Here is an 18,057-nt window from a genome sequence, read left to right as displayed (position 1 = left end):
GTGTCGTGCCTAGCTCCAGAAGTATTTGACGTAGAGTAACAAACTTTACAGGAATGTTGGTCAGCATGTGTAATTGTGCACCTGGGATTTCGCGTCCGGATTCATTCAGTCTTGTAGGAGTTATGGCCCCTGACTTAGTACAAAATTGGTCATTTTAATGTTGTGTCTCGCGTAGCTCCAAAAGTATTTGACCTAGAGTCACCAAAGTTTACAGGAATGTTGGTCAGCATGTGCAGTTGTGCACCTGGGGTTTCGCGTCCGGATTCATTCAATCGTGTTGGAGTTATGGCCCCTGACTTAGTTAAAAATTGGTCATTTTGATGTTGTGTCTCGCGTAGCTCCAACAATATTTTACCTTAAATCATTTTTTCACTACACAAGACCAGACTTCTTGTCCAGATTTACTCAAAAAAAGTTTGTGAAACATGTAAGTTAAAATGTACTTGACCTAGAATCATAAAACATTAGAGGATTGTTTTATAGCCTATGAAGTGTTCTGTTTAGGATTTTACTCAGCTAGGCCAGAGTTATGACCAACTAAGTGAAAAATACACATAAGGTTCTTAAAAGTTTGTGTTGCAAATATCTTTAAAATTGTTTAACCTGAGTCATTAAACCATGTTACAGTGGCAGGAGTGGGGGGCACCTGTGTCCTATGGACACACCTCTAGTTTCTGTTGCCATTGCTAAAAGACCAACTCTTAAATTGGCCTTCTTCGAAATTGTGCAGTCTCTACTTATTTTACTCCAGTAAAAGTACTCTTACCTTTGAAACATACATTTTCACTTTTGTTGCCATGGCAATGAAATATTTTTATACATTTTTCGCATGCAAAACAAAGTGATTTAAGTAGTAAATCCATTTCATTACTGCTAACAGATTTATCTTTATAATTTTAAAAGTTGTGACAACAAATAATGAAAACTTACTTATCCTGAGGAAACATTATTAAACAGATTACCAAATGATCTGTTACCATAGTAACTGAAAGGCTCTTTTCTACTTTCTTTACAGGAGCATTATGAGTTGTCAATTGTAGCAGTGATAAGTCCATTAAATATCAAAACACCAAAATATTTAAGTCATAACATGCAAAAAGTTTTTAAAAAATGCTAAATTTTAGCCCCGTTGCCATGGCACCTGAAAGGCTCTTTTCTGCTTTCTTTACAGCAGCATTATGAAATGTCAATTGTAACAGTGATAAGTCAATTAAATGTACAAACATCGAAATATTGAGGCTATAACATGCAAAAAGTTAAAAAAATGCTAAATTTTAGCCCTGTTGCCATGGCAACCAACAGTAAAAGTACACGTTTTATACTCATACATATACCAGGCCAAGAATTCTACCTCTGTACATGATTTTAAAAAATACTTTGAAACGTTAACAAAATTAAAACAATAAAATATTGATTTTTTAAGAATTTTTTAGTTTCAGGATTCCAAGAAGTTATTTCCCTTAGTTAAGACCGTTTCTATGACAATTCTGTTACCGGCTTATGTATGTTTGAATAGCCTGATGTGTTTACATTCATATTTAATCAAACATTTGTAACAGTAATCATTTATTATTTTGTTTTTTCCAATTTATTAAGTATACCCCCAAGATACGCTAATGCTTTCTTTCACTACAGCACATAAGGTGAACATTAGATTTTCCATAAACAATTGTCCTTGCAGATTTTAATGTTTATTTTTGGAAAATACATGCATTTTGGGGAAAAATGGCACATATTTTATCATTATTTTGGTGGGGGCCAAAATTGGCCCAAATCCTACGTACCCCTTTGATGTAAGTTTTAAGGTCTTGAGTTAATTCATCTTCAGCCGACATAGGTACTTATTATTGTAAAAAGGCCAAAGTGTGCATGTCTCTCGAGGCTTGCTTTTGGGTAAGGAAAAGAAATAACTTGCACAACTCACTTCACTTCAACAGTTTAGCAATAAAACAAAATTTTAACTAGATTTTAAAAACAGATATTTACCTATCTACTAACCTCGACAATTAGCTTGTCGAAGGAAAATGGCGGCGATAAGTGGTCCACACGTGTGTGTTAAATATCGTTATCTGATTGGATCATAGATAAGTTTGATTGACAGGCGGCGACTGGTCATTTATCTTTCTCTTGCGTAATAACTGTGGAATATTACGTAATGCGTGTTCCTTACTTAGTGATCATACGACACCAGGCCGATTATGTAGCACCGACCAATAAACGAGGTAATAAATATAATGGATCATGGAAAATTAGATAAATCGCTTTCTAAATCCTGTCTTTTTTTAACATAATCTTACGTTTAAGTGTTAACGTATTCTGATTTCTTGAAACATACTGACTCGTTACTCGTTAGTTTAAGTTAATTCCTATATCTTCGATACAAAGATTGTATACCATAAAACTGTACATTTCATCATTTTGAAAATTAACGTTTCGAAAGACTTCAAAATTGAGTTGACTTTGTTTAGAATAGTGTTACTCTTGTCATTTTCGTGAAGTACACAGTGGTTGGGCTGTGGGAAGGGGCGGAGGATAGGATAGGCAGAGAAAAACAAACGGTGCCACTGAATTACCTGAAATACACTTTCCCCAATGCCTACATAATGTTTGCTTTACATTTGGCGCATTCACATTTACAAACCATGACAGACTGACAGTTACTAACACATTTTTCAATCAGCTATGCTTAGATGTATTTTGTGAATATGTGTTTTATTCTTCAAATTATTTTCCTTAAATAAGGTAGTTTTGTACGTTTGATAAACTGGAAGTAATGGTTTGACGTCTTTTTTTCCGGTAAAAACTGGACCCGTAACACGGAAATGAACGTCATTTCAATGTCATGGTACCCAGTGAGTAAAGTTATCAAAACGGCAACAATACTATCTTGCTAAAGATAAACTATGATATTTAAACGTTTGACATCTCAAATAATTCCAAACAATGTGTTAAAGGCAGCGTGAATTTTGCAAATCTCTTAGAATTTGATCATGGGCAAATATTTCAAAAACAAGCACAATGACCTATATATATATATATATTATTTCACCTTATTATAAAACATATTTACTGCTTTAGAAGTTCCATGAAAATCTACGTTGTAGAAAAAAAATATATTCGCAAAAATTATATAGACTCCCGTTATGAAAACTTACGTAAGGATTACATTTATTCAAATCAGTCTAGCAAAAATCAAGCATATCTGTTTCACTTGCCTAATATTCTGAGATTTTAAAATTTAATGTTATTTCAAATTCTACATTGTACAAAAAATGGTCTGAACGTACAGAACTACCATAATGAATATATGTTGACTATTGCAATTATCTAGATATTGAAACAAATCGTACGCGTTGTATCGTTGTATAAGATCATAAAGAGTTAATTGAACGACATTGGTTCAAAACAAATAAAACACAGCTTGACCCGTTATTTTATTACCACTTCCATTCATTTACACAATCTTATAAGGTTCTCTATTTCAGCCAATCAGGTACAAAATACAAAAAAAAAAAAAATAAGTCACTCCTCTAGGCATGTAAAATAAACCTTTTATACTTTTGAATTGTTTCAACAGCAAAAGAACATTGAAAGAAAATAACAGAAATAAATCTGTGTCTAGGTTATGTTGCACGCCTGATAAACAACAGAGCTACCTCTTTCAGCGGTATACGGTAAATCGCACTGTCGCAACTTTCGAGCTAGAACATGTCGCGCGATAGAAGAACGTCAACAGAGGTGAGTGTCATCATATATTTTGTATTTTACAAGCATTGTATTAAATATCAAAAATCGGGGAATGGTAGGCGATGTACATTTGATGGAAGTGCTTTCATAAAGAAATGGCCCAGTTCACCGCTCAATCAGCTTGCTGGTAAACATCGCCATGACCACAAATCGAGAATCAATTAGCGAATTTTAAGTTCTCTGTAAAGTCAAATAAAATTTACATCGCCTACCATTCCCCGATTCTTGATATTTGATACAATGCTTGAATTAGATAAGAGTCTCAAGGGACTTTAAAAACTGTTTATTAACCGTCTGTCTATCATGTAAAATAAGAAAAAAAGTCATACACGTAGCATATTCTTTAAATAAGATAAAATGCCTTTAATTCAATATTAATTTTACAATTCTAACGCTTTCTGAAATTCAGTTTGAAAGAATTGACTGAAATGAAATCATATTCCGCATGTTAAGAAAAAATTGACATAATGCATTTTATATTCTAGGAAAATATCCTAGTTTATATCGCTAAAAAGAAATAACTATGATATCATGTATTTAATGTTACTTTTTAGAGGCATCTTGGTTAATCGTTAGAGATTACAAGAATTTTGCTAAGTATTCGTTGGTACAAAGACAGTAAACTGTATTTCAATTTAATTCAATATTTATTCATTGACGGTAAACAAAATTGTACTTCGCATTCGCCGTCCAGATTGCCACATCAGTACAAATTACTACAATAGCTGGAGACGTGTGTTCGATCATGTTTCATGACAAATGTTTTGTCCCGTATCACTTCTGTTTTTTGACACTTTCTGCCACAAAAAGGGTTAGTTGTTTAAGTAATCGACCGCCGTTTTATCAACAGGTTCCATAGAATGTGTACACGAAATTGTTGTAGCATGTAGTTTTTTATTTGACTAAGCTAATTCTAGTGCAAGTTGACCAAAGCAAAAATGTTTTTTAAAACTGAGTTTATATAAACAGTACAGACTGCCTTAGCGACCCCTTGCCTTCAGCGACTTTCTGTCTACAACGACCTTTTTATTTTCTCCCAATGCATTTCACATTAAAATTGGCTTGTTTCTAGCGACTCCCTGTCTGATGCGTACAGCGACTATGAACCTTTATAACGACTTTTTGACCCATCCTCTTAAATGGAGAAACCTTTTCAAGTACAAATTATTGAATGTAGTTCTAGATCTTAATAACTACGTCAAAGTCTTAACGATAAAAATATTTAAGTGAAGCAGACTGAATGGTCATTTAAAATAGTCCATGTTTATCAGAGAGCTTAGAGTGTTTAAATGTTCTTCATAAAATGCTAACTAGAACGTGTGTTATTTGCCTTAAACAAAGACCTCTCCTAGTCAGATTGTGTATGAAGACTCCCTGATTACAATGACCTTTTCGAAGTTCTCCGAAGGTTGGTCACTGTAGACAGTCTTTACTGTAATTATATTCATCATCTTGTAGCACTCTGCGGTTGACTTAGTACAATAAACCGAACCCCTGTCCGAATTGCAATGGATTCGTCCAATTAAGAGCCTCAGGTCACAAATACCCCCTGTGGTGACCATGTTAGAGTTATTTGTGTCACTTTAAATCGGATAATTAGCGGGAGAGGAGCATAGACTATCAAAGGAATGTACGCAGGTTTGTTGCATATTTATTTTGTCATAGGAAGTGCTAAAAACTAAGCACTACGTAGAATATATTTGTACATAAACATATATTTTTATTTCAAATCAAATAGGCTAAAAAGCCCATAATGACATACATAGGCACAAATACAACAGCGGACAGTGTACAAAAGAAATATACAATGCCACATATAACTTATAAGAACTAGCAACACTGACATTGTGTTTTAAATGATGCCTATTAGATGAGGTAAATGGCCGATAAAAAGAAGCAAAAAGTTACCAAATAATGTCATAGAAGAATGCATTTCGAATATATTGACCTTCCGTCGATTGTAAGATGTCTACCTTTCACCTTTTCGTTTAATGTTTACTTGAAAGCAGGATAATAACGAGAATGGTTAACCAATTACAAAAAAGTAGTTTCTCAATCAATTTAAACCGTTAGTATATAACACATTTGAAAGCATTTTGGACAGAAACAAAAACAAAAAACAAAACACTATATTAGTTATTATATACACAAAATACATAGTACATTATATTTTGTACTACAGTAGGGATGCCAAGCCTTGTCGAAAATACAAATACAAGACTTGCTATCCTACGGACGATTTACGTTAAAAAACGGTTAGCTTAGGAAGACCTTATATAGAGATGGTACCTAAGGCTACGTATTCAACGACAACAACAACAAACCAAGTGCAAATTAAAGTGCATATCGCTAATATCACACTAGCAATATTTTAACACAACACCGTGCTGTAAATACGGGAACTTTTGACAGCGACATCAACTTCGTTGTTTTGATGGATTAGCAAAAGAAAGGTGAATGTCATTTCTTTTTAACTAACCCAACCATTTTATTTATACTAAAGAACGTCTGCATTATATAAACAGAAGTTTCTGTAACGGCAGATTCCGCAAGGTAAATGCGATTCCGCACGCCTCGGTCAATATGCAAATTAGGTACATTTGTAAACACAAGGTGCGTGTCATAGAAAGTGAAATAACTTCTTTCGGCACAGTTTTTGGTATGGTTTTGGTGTGAGCATCAAATAGAATGTACATTTTTATATCACTCTGTTTTTAACTCGTACATTTTGAGGCCTTGATTATTCTTGGCAAACGAATTTTGTAAAATGTTGAGGGATTCGATGTCATAAAATTCATATAGTCTATTTATATTTTTTTTTCTCACGAATAATATTTTCCTCCCTATGATCATATCATACCTGTAAATTATCGGAAGTAATAAATAAAAAAATTGCTTTGAATTAGTTTGTTTGAAAATGAAAGATAATGCTCAGCTCTTTTGTTTGAATGGTCATTCATAGATCTTGAAGTAAACTATGTTTTTGGGAAACACACCCGAATTTATGCATACTTTGTTCAGATAACTAAATAGTCCTGGAAGAGTTATTTGTCACTGGCTTCACTTTTCCAAGTAGGACTAAATTTTTCGGATTAAATATTGCCTTTCAGCATGAAAAATGAATTATCAAAGTTAAACCATTATATAATTGAGGTACTCCGGTTTTAAGTTTTCAACAGAAAGTAATATCAGATGCAATTTGATTTTTAGGTACCATCTCTACCTTATACAAAATCATCGAAAAAAATGTCAATTTTTTATACCATAAATGAAATTAAATGAGAAAGTACAAGTACTGTAATGTAGTTTCGTAGCATAGATCGGTAACCGCAAAATTAAAACAAAAGAAAGTATCACCCATGTAATAGTGTACCTCCTTTTAAAGAGTATTCAATTCCTAGAATAAACCTACTTTGACTCAAATTTTTCTGTTGGCATAGGTTCAAGCCCCACTGGGACACATTTTTTTTCCTTATATTCCTTTTTTTCTAGTAAGTTTTTACTTTTTATTTCAAGACTTATTATTGATTTATTTGTATAAAAGTGAAAACCTTTCATTTGATAAGTGGTTATTTCTTGCTGTTCAAAGTGTATTTACCTCTGAAACAGAAGGGGGCAATCACTTTGAAATTTGTCTCTACTTGAGCTTGAGGAAATATCATGAATTATACAAAATTTATAAAAAAAAAACGGCATGGTAAAAATCGTTTGAATTTTGCATACAAGTCTCTCATTGACTATTGTATAATGCGGTAACATTGTTTTGAACATTTGAAATATTCTCCATTAGGTGGCCATGGGTCATACCTTAAGATAATTTACTTTGAAAACAGAAAATATGGGTTATATATAATTATATTAATAATACGATCCTTAGAAAATTAACTATACAGGATTGCGTTTCTTATCTTAAAGGCTGTATGAGTAAAAATACAAAGGTTTTTTATTAAAGTTTTGCTTTCTGACGTCATAATTTCAGTACATTTATACATGCTCGGTCTTATCCAAAATCTACGAGGTAAATATCGCTGTCTTGTCTCTTGATATAATGTACATTTAATGATATAGTGATATTCATCTTCTGATTTGCCACAGAGTATGCATTTTCTGTCAGATATGGGTGTACGTTGAGGTCTATTCCATCTACCAGCTTCGATTTGTAACCTGTGAGAGGATATTCTGAAATGAGTTAATGATTGATAAAACTTATTACTATTAAAACAATCTAAATATGGTTGAAAACGAAAACTCGAACTTGTCTTATAAGACAATGCCCTGCTAGAAGTGTGTATCCTTTCATGCCATTTTTGAACAAATTGATCATTTAGTTGTTGCTTTACAAAAGAGAGGAATAATTTGTTATCACCGACACCATGATAAACCCAAGACTCTGCAAAATCAAGGGAGCATAGCAAATCTTTTAAAAAACTGAACCAATTAGTCTTATTCTGATTATTTTAAAATCACTTTATTTACATACAGTATGCTAAGTATACGTATTTATTTCCACTAACTTAATCTTAATATTCTCAACCAATATTTAATAACACGAAACATATGAAAGGAACTTAAAAAACAACTTGCAAATGAACGAATGAAATGTCGTGCCGCTGAAGAGACAGCAGCAAGGGCAAGAGCCATGTTACAGTGTTCATCTACAAAGGTAGGTATTAGTCGGTTTATAAGCATATCATCGTTACAAGTAATGGTTACTGCTGAGATGAATAATATTTTACATCATGAATTATCTCATTTTAAAGCTTTCATTCACTTATCATAGACATTTAATGAAGCTTATATTTGGAGATAAGTTCAATATTCATGTACATGTATAAGTAGCACTTATTTATAGCCTAGGGCTAAATTTCATTAACCGTTAGATGTTGATGAATGTCTGCAACTTAAACAGAAGATATCTCATTTCTTATATGTCAAACTCAAATATAGAAAAACTGCAATTGTCTACATTTTTATCCCTTTAGTTCAATTTAATAGTTTATATTTCAATTCATTCAAAAAAAAAAAAAAAACGCAATACTGTTATAAGTGTTACTGCACATTTACGAGTATTTTGATTCGAAACCTCCATTATTTTATTCTAAAGAGTTATATTGTTTAAAATGTTTTAGACAAATTAATCTAAATTCATTGTATTTCGTTCTGTCAATTTTTTTTGTCTGTTTATTCTTTTAAGCAGACACCGTTAAAGAGGAAGACCACTTCAGATGGGAAGGTATGTGCATACTCTATAATTTAACGCCACATAGGCGTTGGTTTATCATAAAGAATATATCAAACTGTTAATTATAAGTTTTAGAAACTTTCAAGACAGGGAATTCTCTTTTGATCAACACATTTTGTTCCATTTCGATCAACACAGCTTGTCACATATCACAAGTACTTTGACTGTTCAAATTCTAATGAAATATAAAGCTGATTTTTTAAAAATTATTTTGTTATTTCTTTTATAACTATTGTGTGTCTAACAAATTTCTTCTGTTACCACGGGAGTTGAAAGTGATTCAAACAATGTACATTTCAAAACATACAAACATGCAAACTGAAAGTGAAAGCAGGTCTGTCAATATGAAAAAATCGTGATCAGTTGAAACATTTTGTTAACAACACAGTTTGCAGTTTGGTTAGGTTTACGTCTGTAAAATAGTTTTAACTAAACTAGTTTCCATGTCATTGTTTCTAAATTTTGTATCTTTTAATGTTTATGGTAGATAAACGTTGCAAATACATTATGACAGCAGTCATGGTATCTTTCCGTTAGTGGCCGAGCATTCAACATTCTGCATATCAAATATTGAATCTAACCAATCCACTACTTTTAAGCTTCCAGGGGTGTGGTCTACATGTAGTCCTAAGCATTCAGCGCTAACAGTGCTTTGATGAGCGTATTTAACTTATTCTTTGATATACCATGTTAGGTCTAACATTGTCATATGCAAATCCTTGAAATTAATATAGCTGTATTACCCATACTTCATTATTGTGTTGGGTTGTATTAAAGGAAACCATTCCAGTTAAGAAAGCAAAGACGGATCAAGATATCATTCCAGATCCAAAAGAGGATGCAATTTTGATTGTAAGTTTATATTCTCATATTAAAATGATGCGCGGGATGCATTTATAGACGAAAGTTTGCATTCCTGACAACATTACACATTCTGATTTCTCTGTATATATTTTAAAGAAATATAGTGCTTCACTTGATAATTAGAATAAAACGCTACTCAAACTACTTAACTGATGTATCTATATGAGTTCATAGAATAATGAAAATCAAAACGCATAATTATTGCATTTCATTTGGAAAGCATAAATAATATTTATTGAGTTAACCGTATAAATTGTGTTATTATATCAAGATGAGATGCCAACATGTACGAGTTACAAAAGTCATTATAAAACAATAAAAGTTATCTGAAGCAGCAATTTTAATGACGATAAAATTTCAACAATCTAGTATAAATTGTCAGCCTCCAAGTCCTCTTAAAAAACAAAAGAAACTGACAAAGAAAGCCATTGTCTCTTTGGTAAGATTTTATTTCTGATTTTAATTAAATATCTACATTGGTATTAAACACACTGGTGTTCCCGTAAATACGCATATTTACCTTATGCTTTACAGTGAAATACTGAAATTTATCAGTGAAAAAAAAAACCCGGATATTGTCACTGTTTCAAACAGTGAAGATTTAGTTAACTAGCTTGTATAAATGTGTTCACGCATATTTTCGTGGTGAGAAAAGTTGTTTCCTTGTCGCTTACAATTTTCAGTGATACAGCTATATTACCCATACTTCATTATCATGTTGTTTTGTATTAAAAGGACCCTCTTCCAGTACAGAAAACTCAGACAGATCGAGACATTATTCCAGGTGCAAAGGAGGATATGATTTTGAGTGTAAGTATAGACATTCTGTTTTCTCTTATCATTATAATGCGTACAACGCCCTTGCAGAACGCCCTTATAGAAGAAAATTTGCGCTTTATTTCCTGACAGCACTACGCATGTTGCTTTTAAATATAATATATATTAAAGGTATACACTGCTACACGTAATAGTAATAGCAACCCACTTCTCAAACTATTTGAATTGCATAATGAAAATAAATATATCTCGCATTTTACTGTACAATGTTAAATAAGCTTTTTTATTCTAATCTGTTCTATTTGAGCCTTTTCTGTAATTTCCCAGCTTGGTACGAGTGCAAATATATACTATATACAGAATAATGTTAGGCCCTTAATAAACTTCTTATTCTATTTCTATTTCAATTCATTTAAAATATACGTGATTTATTTAATTTTGCATTTCTGAGTTTCAGTATTAAATATTTTTTATAATGCAACCTCCCTACAACAACCATCAGCTGGGCTTTACCAAATTTGCTGTTGTAGAGCGGTGAATGTTGCTCGGAAGAGGCTGTATTTTTCAATTGATCTTTATGAAATTTGGTCAGAATTATTGCCTTGATAAATTCAAGGCCGAATAAGAAAATAGGTCATCTGGGGTCAAAACCAAGGTCACGAGGTCAAATAAAAAAAACAACTTGTGTATGCGATAGAGACTGTATTTTTCAATTGATATTCATGAAATTTAGTCAGAATAATTGCCTTGATAAAATTAAGGTCTGGATTTAACATTTTGTATGTGATAAAGGCTGTATTTTTCAATTGACAGACATGAAATTAAGTCAGAATGATTGCCTTGATAAATTCTAGGTCTAGTTCGAATATAAATTATCTGGGGTCAAAATCTAGGTCACGAGGTCAAATGAAATAAAAAGCTTGTGTATGCGTAGCAACCCCAGCTAATTTTCAAAGTTAAAACTATTGCAAAAATATTTATATAGTTTTAAAGATCTCTTTTAAAGCTTTCTAGAAGTGTTTTCCTTTTTTCAATATCTCAAAAATTAAAAAAAGTTATGACATTTTAAAGTTTGGTAAAATCGACCAAAATCTTGAAATTTTTCGCTATATAATTACTATTCCAACGCGCCAAGTTGACGGAACCGAGAAAAAAAAATTAAACGACTCGTTGAAGTAATATTGCCATAACTTTTTTATTATTTGAGATATCTCCATGAAATTTGGAATAGTGTTAGATCAGTCTATGCTCTTTGTGGAGATGATGATGAACTTTTCAAAACACCAGTATAAATGGAACTAAATCATGAATTAGTGAGTCAGGTTGATGTGATTTATTTTTTCAAATTTTTACATTTTTTTCTCGAATAGTTACAATTGTCATATACACATACACTTTTATAATCATTGTAGCAGATTCATTTAAATATTATTACAAAACAACTAGATACATTTATTATACATAAAACATAAAACAAGTTTATAAATTACTACAATATATGATTTCAAATAATACTAATGTTATATTTTTCTGTCGAATATTTTTTATTATTGGATTGCTACAACTTGCTAAAAATATCTACCAGTTAGTGAGTTACATACATGTAGTTACAGAACTGGCTAAAAATATCTACCAGTTTTTATTAAGAATTATTTTTTGAAAACTATAATACATATTTACAAGAGTGACAAGAACTATTTACAGAGCAATGACAAATGTCAACTTATAGTGCAGTAAACCGTTAACAGAAAAAGTCACTGCTGAATTCTTTGACGGTTTTGAAACCTTTCACTTTCTTGCGATGACTCAGCTTCTTTTTCTGTTCAATTACACGTTTAACTTTTATAACCAAAGCACTTGGATGAACAATTCCGCAAAAGTTACTGTCAAGCTTTTCAAGAATTTTAACAAAAGCAGCTGAAGTTAGATTCTCTGTAGTGACAAAACTGTAAAGTTCAAGAACCAAACCATTGGTTAGAATTACATTTTGTGGTAGGTCTCTACTTTTTAACTGTTGACATGTGATATTTGCAGCTTCACAGCAAGGCCCAGGAAAACGATTCAGACATTTTACATCACCTGAAAAGAACAAAAAACAAATGTTTAATCATGATTTTGCTTTAATATATTGATAAATTTGCTTTATTTATAAGACTATAAAAAATGAACGCTCTCATGATCGCCGTGGGTCGAATCGGGTCGGGACGAAAAGCGTGATTCACAAAAGAACAAAGCACGATTTACGTTAGTTTTATGAAATATTTTTGAATTTTATATAAAGTATAATTATCATTTGTATACATGAATTATAGAAACCAACAAATTAGCAGCTAGGACCGATTACAAGTCGAAAGATATCGAGTAAACTACGACCATTTATACGCCGACAAATACATGCACGTAACAGGGCGGTGGGGTACCATTTAAAAGCAAAATATGCCAATAATTACACGATTTAATATTAAAATTTATATAATTTCGTATATTTTAATTACTTACCTAATGTTTTCTATCACCATTTAATTTTTTCAGCTCGTATTAACCGGCATATAAACTGAAAAACATTGCATCGTATCGGCGATTTTCTATCTCAAAATGGCGGACAACGTGTTGATGTTTACATCAGCAATCTAGGCCGGCGCTGTAATTTTACAGCAAAATGCGACGTATTTATATTTAGTTCCGACCAATAAATGTGGTATCAAATGAAAGCTAAAAGAATATACTTTCAGAAAATATATGTTTAATAACAGAAATTTGCGAGAATTTTTGCAAAATCGCGCCAGACTTTGGGGGACTATATCTCCTGAACGGAAAAAAATATGCAAATTAAACAAACGCCAAACCAATCAGGATTCATCTGGCTTTTCAGATGTCATCATCTCATGAATATTCACGAATATTTAACACGCCGGAAATTAATTTGGAACACGTAGGGGTCACGCGGCATGTACATGAAGCATGATTATTTCAATTAGTTACAAATTCCCCGATGCTTTGATGTTTAACTAAACGGTCTTAAATCAATACCAGAACAAAAATAATAATATTTACATGGGATTAAAGAGAATTTTATTGGCTTTTAAAAGAAAGTATTTTTATCAAGATAGGACAATAAATAAACGTTTTATTGATTTTTTTCTACACTGACCGTAAGAAATCAGCTGTTTTCTAGATAAAAATCAGATAAGCCAGAGGCTTATCAGGGTTGCTAGTATGCGATAGAGGCTGTATTTTTCAATAGATCTTCATGAAATTTGGTCAGAATGATTGCTTCGATAAAATCCAGATCGGGTTTGAATATGGGTCATCTTGGGTAAAAAAGCAGGCTACTAGGGCAAATAAGAACCTTTGTTTATGCGATAGAGGCTGTGTTTTTCAACTGATCTTCGTGAAATTTAGTTATATCAAAGAAAATACTTGTTTAAACTAAAGAGACCACATTTTATGTCAAATCTTAATGAAAACCGGTAAGAATATTTGTTTACATGAAATCACTAGGTCAAACATGTTTACACTGTTATGGTGTGTTTCTCAGGTGAGCGACTTAGGGCCCTCTTGCCTTTAAACCACATGCCTTCTATATGGTAATATGGTGAATGGTCACGTGTTGGTAATAAACGTTCACGATTGGATAAATGAAATAGATATAGAATAAAAAGTCATATTGCTCTTCATTTTGAAAGCATGTATGATATTAGTTATGTGAAACATATAGATTATGTTATAAATACGAAATGCAAACATATATGTGTGAAACTCATTAACACTATCTTTTAAGCAACAAAATAATGGCCAGGTTTTAATAATCTAGTATCAATTTTCAGCCTCCAAGTCCCCTTAAAAGACAAAAGAAACTGACAAAGAAAGCCAGTGACGTTAAGGTAAGAATGTATTTCTGCATTTTATTAAATGCCCGTATTGGTATTGAAAACAAACTAAGGGCGCGCATATATGTTTAAACATATCATTCACAAGTACTCCTCAGCTGCACATGATTAAGTTCACAATCCACTTAAATAAATGCATGTGTCCACGCATATATTCATTAGGAGAAATGTGTTTACAGGGTCATATCGTTTTTTATTCATTGTTTGATATAGCTTGTTAGATTAAACATTGTCGGGGCGATAAGTGTTTTCTAAGTATGTTTTTGGTCTATTTTGAAAGAGTAATATTATACTATGGCGTCAAGATGTGAATTTTTTCACGCGTGGTGTATCTTTTAATAAATTAATAGTTCGATGGAACAAGTTTAATGAGTTTCAATCAAGAAACTATGAAATTCCTTTACCACGTTTGAGAGGTAATGCATTTTGTCCAGTCCAGGCCATTTTCATTACTTCTCAATTAACAGCCAATCCCAGTTAGGACTTGCCTGCCTTCTTGTATTTTTCTCCCGGTCGGCTTACACTCATGATAAGTGTAGTGTCCGCACCTGTCTCCCTCTTTTATTATGTCTTTTGCATACGCAGAACGGTCTCTAATATACTGGTGTATTTGCGCGCATTTATAAGGTGGAATGTAGTTAGACAAATTGTTGTATTAAAGCTCTCGGTGCCCTTTTATTTTGAGTTGGTCGTACGTTTAAGTTTACAATTCTTTTCAATCAATACAGTTATATTATTATACTTCATTATGTTGTTGTTTTGTATTAAAAGGAGCACGTTCCAGTGACGGAAGCTAAGACAGATCAAGACATAAATCCAGGTCCAATGGAGGATATATATTTGAGCGTAAGTTTAGACAATATCTTGTTTCATAATCATATTGTAAGCCGTCTCTCTTCTTGGTGATATAATTACATTTCTTTCACAAAAACTTGCAAGAGAAAACATTTTTCTGTTACCTATAAAACATCCAAAAACATTAAAGTATTTCACTGAAGACATCAATGTCGTGCAGAAAAGGACGCCATTCGCCCAGTAAATACATTTTGGTCAAACACGGCAGTTATATCTGTGTATAGTTAGAATTATCTAGTTTGTCTCTATCAAAAAGATATAGTATTATAATGCGGCTAGCGATGCCCCAACAACAGAAATTTAGCATTCTCTCCCTAACATAGCTACACATTTTAATTTGAGGTGTATATATATTGATGGAATATAGTACTGCACATAATGTCAATGTGAACCATTTCTCAAAGTATTTGAGATATCATCATGTGAATGAAAACCCATATTGTAAATGAATGAAATGATGTAGTAAAACGTATAGATTATGTTACTAACTTTGATGCACATATCAACTCGTTCGCGTTCATTTTAGCTACAAAATTAATGACCAGGTTTTAACAATATGGTATCAATTTTCAGTCCCCATGTTCCGTAAAAAGACAAAGGAATCTGACAAAGAATGCCAGTGACTCTAAGGTAAGTTTGTATTTCTAATTTCATTTAATACCTGTATTAGTATTGAAGACATTTGGAAAGAGGTATTAGTAACAAAATATTTTAAAAAGAGGAATTCACAAAAAGACTCCCTTTTAAGTCTATGAAAATAATGAGGTTTGTCGCACATCTACACACATATGCTAAAAAAGGTCATTTTTGTGTGCCCTGCTGTAGTGATAAAAACTTTTGCGAGTTTGATTTTTCACCATAGTTTTCTATGATGTTGGAAACTTTGAACAACTGTATATAGCCAGAACAGTCACCTGTATTACGTTAAATGTTATGTAATAAACTAGAAAATAAATCCTATTTTATGAACAGCTAAGTCACAGCTTTAGATAAGTGTCAGCCGGCGCAAAAACCAATGTTCGCAAAGGGTGTTACCACAGTATTGAAATATACTTAACTGCAAAAACAGACTTTACTAATTGTCTGCTGGTGGCATGTTATAAACGCTGTGTTCAGTGAAAACACATGGCCCGGCAGGTGATTTGACCGGAAATGTAGTCAATATGAGTAGCCTTATGAATCCGAATGAGGTCAAGATCAACAGTCGGTTGGTTTGATCAGATGAATGTCAAATGGACAAAGACAGTGTTTGTGCAAGTATCGAATTTTTATGAGAAAAATTAAACGGCACGGTCGAAGATTGGAAAGAAAAAAATAAAGGAACTGCAGAATATGTTTAACATGGCATTTTTCTCTATCACTAGCTCAAATATCGTGTAACTACGGTGCCCCTAAAGTGACATGTTACACACATTTTTTCCAATTAGGTAATGTGAGACTTTTTTTTATTTCGTTTAAACGAAATCATTTCGTTTAAACGAAATAATCATTTCGTTTAAACGAAATCATTTCGTTTAAACGAAATCATTTCGTTTAAACGAAATAACTTATTTCGTTTAAACGAAATGATTTCGTTTAAACGAAATAAAAAATAGTCTCACATTACCTAATTGGAAAAAAAGTGTGTAACATGTCACTTTAGGGGCACCGTATGTAACCACCTCGTGGACGTATAACTTTCATTAAACGAGGTCACATTGACCTGACGTTCAGTCTGATGACGTCATTTGGAAGAAGACAACCTCCCCCTCCCTCCACTCTCTACAGGAATATATTACATTCAGGAAAACTCAATTTGAAACGGGATCCTTTGCTAAAAAGCATTCGTGACCATGCCCTTTGCGAACATTGCGACAAACCTCATTATTTTCATAGCGTAAATACCCCTTGCCTGAAGTAGATATAGCTTGTGATTACGTCCTGCTAGGCTTATTCCAACACACGATTACCTGTTTTAATCAGAACTCTGTTGGCTTGTAAACGGTTCAATATTACTTGCTTGCTAAATCCAAGCGTAACTGCCGCACTTGACACTGTTTTGAAAGGGTGACGTAAATGCGTACTGATTATGTAACAGTCTACACTTGCCATTGTCTCGGTCTACCTGACCTAGGTTCGTCTGAAATGTCTACAGGTTGTCGAAGTCTAACAATTCGACGTACAACTGTATTCCTTTGACATTATAGTAACAGTACATGTCTTGCAGCGTCATCAACGCAAGCTCCGTATGTCAGTAGTACTAGCATCTAGAGTCTCTCTTGTCTGCTTAGGCGTGGTATCCCTGTTCCCGATAAAATATGGAATAGTATGTGTTTTTGTACGAATAAACGTTCTAGATATCGATAAACCATTGAAGTGGCCAGAAAAGCATAAAAATACTTTTTTGAAATGTAACAATATGTTTGGAAAAGATTCAGAATTTGAATTAACGTGATAATACTTATGTTTCCGTTTTAGTGATAAGAATTGAATTTAATGGTAAGTGACATATTTTTCAGATTGCTTTGGTAGAGTACAACCAAGGTAGAGTTTATTATGTTCTCCGAGATCCAGAGGACATAAACAAGGGAATTTACTTTAAAGCTCCGATTGGATACATTAAATATGGACTCTTTTGTCATAAACCAACAAAACTGTCCTTTGTTTTAAACAAAAATGACGTACAATCAGTTGACAGAAAAT

At 32.6% G+C, this 18,057-nt stretch overlaps 1 protein-coding gene across 1 annotated transcript; it reads left to right on the top strand.

Moving 5' to 3' along the window:
- The first annotated feature begins 8,315 nt into the window (after positions 1–8,315).
- LOC128551857 (uncharacterized) lies at positions 8,316–15,426 on the top strand. Its single transcript, XM_053532782.1, has 7 exons — positions 8,316–8,410; positions 8,942–8,980; positions 9,767–9,841; positions 10,236–10,292; positions 10,589–10,663; positions 14,458–14,514; positions 15,292–15,426. The coding sequence occupies exons 1-7, from the start codon at positions 8,342–8,344 to the stop codon at positions 15,424–15,426; spliced, it is 507 nt and encodes a 168-aa protein (XP_053388757.1). The 5' UTR covers positions 8,316–8,341.
- The last annotated feature ends 2,631 nt before the right edge of the window (positions 15,427–18,057 follow it).

The sequence above is a fragment of the Mercenaria mercenaria genome, unplaced genomic scaffold (genome assembly GCF_021730395.1).
Source record: "Mercenaria mercenaria strain notata unplaced genomic scaffold, MADL_Memer_1 contig_1769, whole genome shotgun sequence".
In the NCBI taxonomy this organism is placed as follows: Eukaryota; Metazoa; Mollusca; class Bivalvia; order Venerida; family Veneridae; genus Mercenaria; species Mercenaria mercenaria.
Note: the sequence above shows the minus strand (reverse complement) of the source record. Positions and strands in the feature narration are given on the sequence as shown.

Excerpts from the sequence above, each read along its gene's own strand:
- LOC128551857 (XM_053532782.1), top strand. The coding sequence starts at position 8,342 with ATGAAATGTCGTGCCGCTGAAGAGACAGCAGCAAGGGCAAGAGCCATG. Across the intron at positions 8,981-9,766 it reads AGACCACTTCAGATGGGAAG|GAAACCATTCCAGTTAAGAA; the intron begins GTATGTGCATAC and ends GTTGTATTAAAG. Across the intron at positions 9,842-10,235 it reads AAGAGGATGCAATTTTGATT|CCTCCAAGTCCTCTTAAAAA; the intron begins GTAAGTTTATAT and ends ATAAATTGTCAG.